The 4,478-nt window shown below is 42.4% G+C and overlaps 1 protein-coding gene across 1 annotated transcript; it reads left to right on the top strand.

Annotated features, from left to right (window-relative positions):
* Positions 1–949: 949 nt before the first annotated feature.
* LOC132065770 (uncharacterized) lies at positions 950–2,000 on the top strand. Its single transcript, XM_059459303.1, has 3 exons — positions 950–1,121; positions 1,416–1,499; positions 1,744–2,000. The coding sequence occupies exons 1-3, from the start codon at positions 950–952 to the stop codon at positions 1,998–2,000; spliced, it is 513 nt and encodes a 170-aa protein (XP_059315286.1).
* Positions 2,001–4,478: the final 2,478 nt, after the last annotated feature.

Below are 4,478 nucleotides of genomic sequence, written 5' to 3'. Positions count from 1 at the left end.
TAGGGTTCGGGTGCCCGTCATGGCCCTTCAGTTTGGGTCATGACGAACTTGGTATCATAGTAGTTCTGTCTAGGATTTTCTATAAGCCGTATATAGCAGAGTCTTATTTATGATGTGTTGTGCACCACACTTATAAATAAGAGGCTGCAAGGCATTTAGGATAATTGTCCTTCTATCTCATCTTAGATCACGCTTTAGAGCCGCATCATCAGGATTCCTTTTCTAATAACGTATTTTGATTTTTAGCGATGTCATGGACGAGAGGAGAGACTTGGTACGACGGAAGCAAGGTAAGGTCGACGGATAGATGAGGTACCGATCAAAAGGGTGCCACCGATATGCGGCCAAGGTAAGTCCCAATGTGAGGCACCATCTCAGTATTCTCAGAACCCTTTCGTTCCAGAGGGGTCCAGAGGGGCTGCAACTATAGGACCCCTAAATCCTCCACATGATACACCCGGCCAGGAGATGCGAGATGCTATTCGAGTATTGACCAAGTTAGTGGCCGCTCAGGCCCAACGTCAGGGCACGGGTACCGGTTATGATGATAGGGCTGCTAGTGTCAGGGTTCGAGACTTCATCAATTTGGACCCTCTAGTATTTACAGGATCAAAATCGGATGAGGACTCGTAAAATTTTATTAATCAGATACAGAGGACATTGAGGGTAATGCATGATTCTAACACTGAGTCAGTAGAGTTAGCTTTCTACCATTTATGGGATGTTGTCGTTCAATGGTATGAGACTTGGGAGTTGTCCAATGGGACTAATGCACCTCCAGTAGTATGGCAGGAGTTCACAGACACTTTTCTTCGATACTATTTGCTAGCGGAGACCCGACGGGCTCAAGTTGATAGATTTCTGAATCTACGCTAGGGGAATATGAGTGTTCGGGAGTATAGTATTCACTTTACTCACTAGCCAAGTATGTCCCATGATTGTAGCTGAGATGGAGGATCAGGTACACCAATTTGTGATTGGACTTAGCCCACATTTGATTCATGATTGCATGACGGCCTCACTTCAAAAGGATATGGATATTTCTCGTATTCAGGTTTATGCTCAGGGCTTAGAGGAGCGGAAGCAGCAGCAACGAGCTGATCGAGAGCGTGATAGCCAGAGTAAGAGGGCTAGATCTTCTAGTTTCTTTGGCGAGTACCGGGGTGGTCACATATGTGCGTTATACTTGTGGTCATCCATGCCACATTATGCGAGAGGTGGTGGAGGTGTAGTTTAGCCGATAGGATCTACAACTGGTTCCTCATTATCGGTACGCCTTTCTGGGCAGGGTTCTCAGACATCAGCTGACCGTGTTAGAGAATGAGGTGGAGCGTCAAGCTTGAGCAGTCCTTAGAACAGCGTCTATGCATTGGTTGGTCGGCAGGATCTTGAGTCATCACCTGATGTTGTTACAGGTATATTATCAATCTCCTCCCATGAGGTGTATGCATTAATAGATCCAGGTTCTACTTTATCATCCGTCACTCCTTTTATTGCTGGTAAGTATGGCATAGAATCTGAGAAGATTAGACCTTTTGAGGTGTATACACCTATTAGAGACCCGGTGATAGCTAGATGAGTATACAGGACGAAAGGTCGGATGTACTTGTTCAGGTCAGGTCTACTTTTGGTCATTCTTCTCTCTGAAAAATCGAATATTGCTCAAAGAAGGTGACTCTTAGTCCCTTTTCGAGTATTATCTTCGCTGTGGATAATCCAGTCAGTGTTCGTATGAACGAACAGATTCCACCTCTTTATGGGCTATATGCCCTGCTTGTCTCCCATACCCCTTTCAGCAAGGGTTGCCGTGGTCTCCGAGAACCACCGTAGCAAATTTGATTGAACTGGATGTGGTAGACTTTGATGTTATTATTGGTATTGACTGGTTAGCTTCTTATTATGCCAACGTTGATTGTAGAACAAAGATAGTTTGGTTCCAGTCTCCAGGAGAGTCGGTTTTGAAATGGAAACGTAATACGAATGCCTTCGCCGAAAGGTAGGTTTATTTCCTATCTCAAGGTAAGAAAAATGATTGCAAAAGGTTGTATTTATCAAATTGTTCGAGTCCAAGACACAAAAGCAAAACCACTGACCCTTCAATCTATTCCAGTGGTTAATGAATTCCCAGATGTATTTCCAGACGAACTTTCAAGCATTCCGCCAGAGCGGGAGATTGAATTTTCTATTGATGTGCTAGTAGATACTCAACCTATATCTATTCCTCCTAGGATGGCCCTGTCAAGTTGAAGGAATTAAAAGAACATTTGAAAAATTTGCTCGAGAAGGGCTTTATTAGGCCTCGTACGTAGCCATGGGGAGCACCGGTATTATTTGCAAAAAAGAAAAATGGCTCGCTACGGATGTGTATAGATTACACACAGCCGAATAAGGTGACGATAAAGAACAAGTATCCGCTTCCAAGGATTGATGACTTATTTGATCAGTTGGTGGTGCCAGATGTTTTTCAAAGATAGACTTGAGGTCGAGTTATTATGTCGGGGTCGGTAGAAAGATATTCCGAAGGCGGCATTCAGGACCAGATATGGTCACTTAGAGTTCCTTGTGATGTCTTTTGGGTTGCCTAATGTTCCAGCAGTATTCATGGATTTGATAAACATTATAATTACACTCTTCATAGATCTATTCATGATTGTACTAATTGATGATATTCTAGTCTACTCTCGATCAGAGGCTGAACATGCGAATCATTTGCGTCTTTATGCTCGTGTGGTTCTTCAGGATAAGAAGCTGTATGTGAAGTTATCCAAATATGAGTTCTAGTTGAACTCCGTGGCTTTTCTTGGACATATTGTATTAGGTGAAGGCATCATGGTTGACACCTAAAAGATAGAGGCTGTGAGGACTTGTCCTAGACCCATGACACCAATGGAGGTTCATAGTTTTTTAGGGTTGGCAGGATATTACAGGAGATTTGTAAAGGGATTCTCCTCTTTCAAAGACCATTGACGGCCGGCTCGAAATGCGCCCTAAGTTTTAGTTAACAGATGCTTGTGAGCCGAGTTTTTATGAGTTGAGGAACATACTGACTTCAGCACCAGTTTTGGCACTTCCAGGGGGATCAGAGGGTTATACTATCTATTGTGACGCCTCGAGCATCGGATTGGGTTGTGTGTTGATGCAGCACAGTAAGGTTATTACGTATGCTTTGAGGGAGCTGAGGAAGCCCGAGAAGAACTATTCGATCCATGACTTGGAGTTAGCAGCAATGATTCATGCATTAAGATTTGGAGAAATTATTTATATAGTGTCCACGTTGATGTTTACACAGGTCTTAAGAGCCTTCAGTATATCTTTAAGCAGAAAGAGTTGAATTTATGTCAAAGGCGATGGTTGGAGCTATTGAAGGATTATGATGTTAATATTCTATACCATCCAGGGAAGGCGAATGTAGTAGCTGATGCCCTTAACCGTAAATCTATGGGTAGTTTGTCTTACTTGCAGCAGAGAAGAGGGAGTTAGCTTACAAGCTTCATCAGTTAGCCAGCCTAGGAGTTCGATTATTGGACTTAGGCAATGCAAGAGTCACAGTTCCGGATACAACGACATCATCCTTAGTAGTTGAGGTTAAGGAACACTAGTATGAGGATCCTTCCTTGATTCAGTACGGGGAGACGACCACGAAAAGAAGTCGCCTTTGAGATTTACGGAGATGGAGTTCGAGGTATCGAGGTAGATTGTGTGTTCCGGATCTTTGCGGGGTTACATCGATTAATAAGCTCATTATTCTCGCTACTATATTCATTCAGGGTCGACGAAGATGTACCATGATATCAGAGAGATTCACTGGTGGAATGGTATGAGGAAGGATATAGCAGAGTTCGTGGTCCACTGCCCTAATTGCCAGCAGGTAAAGGTTGAGCATCAGAAGCTTGGTACTGTTGCAGGACATAGAGATTCCAACCTGTAAATGGGAGGCGATTAATATGGATTTCATTACAGGCTTACCTCATTCTCAATGCAGGTTTGATTCGACATGGGTGATTGTTGATAGACTTACAAAGTTAGCACACTTTCTACCTGTCAGGACTACTTATTCCACCAAGGATTATGCAAAGTTGTATATGTTATGGTTCACTTTTATGCGGGTGCATAAAAGCTACTAAGAGGTTGTTGGTGCTCTAATTGGATTTTAGTATTTTAAAGTCGCTACCTAATTTCAGTCAAAAATGTGTTCTAGGCTTCTAGGCCCAAAGTAACTTTATTTCCCTCAAAATCTCATTCAAGTCCAAATCTAGTTTTCCAATTTTTCTAAACTGGCTCAAGTTCAAAATCCACAATTTGTTCCTTGGCATACAAAAGGTTACAAATTTTGAAATCAATTTATTTCCCAATTCAATTCTCTATTTTTTGAAGCTAAATTACCCGACAGTTTCATTGTCTAAACCACGAGCTTGAGGCCCAAAACTTGTCACTTATTATTTCAAAGCTCCATTTCGTATTGATCCGCTTTTTATACT

Source organism: Lycium ferocissimum, chromosome 1 (genome assembly GCF_029784015.1).
Source record: "Lycium ferocissimum isolate CSIRO_LF1 chromosome 1, AGI_CSIRO_Lferr_CH_V1, whole genome shotgun sequence".
In the NCBI taxonomy this organism is placed as follows: Eukaryota; Viridiplantae; Streptophyta; class Magnoliopsida; order Solanales; family Solanaceae; genus Lycium; species Lycium ferocissimum.
Note: the sequence above shows the minus strand (reverse complement) of the source record. Positions and strands in the feature narration are given on the sequence as shown.

Bases quoted from the DNA above. Each gene is read 5' to 3' on its own strand.
- LOC132065770 (XM_059459303.1), top strand. From the start codon at position 950: ATGGAGGATCAGGTACACCAATTTGTGATTGGACTTAGCCCACATTTG. The intron at 1,122-1,415 runs GTAAGAGGGCTA...ATGTTGTTACAG, and splicing joins TCGAGAGCGTGATAGCCAGA to GTATATTATCAATCTCCTCC. The intron at 1,500-1,743 runs GTAAGTATGGCA...ATGAACGAACAG, and splicing joins CGTCACTCCTTTTATTGCTG to ATTCCACCTCTTTATGGGCT.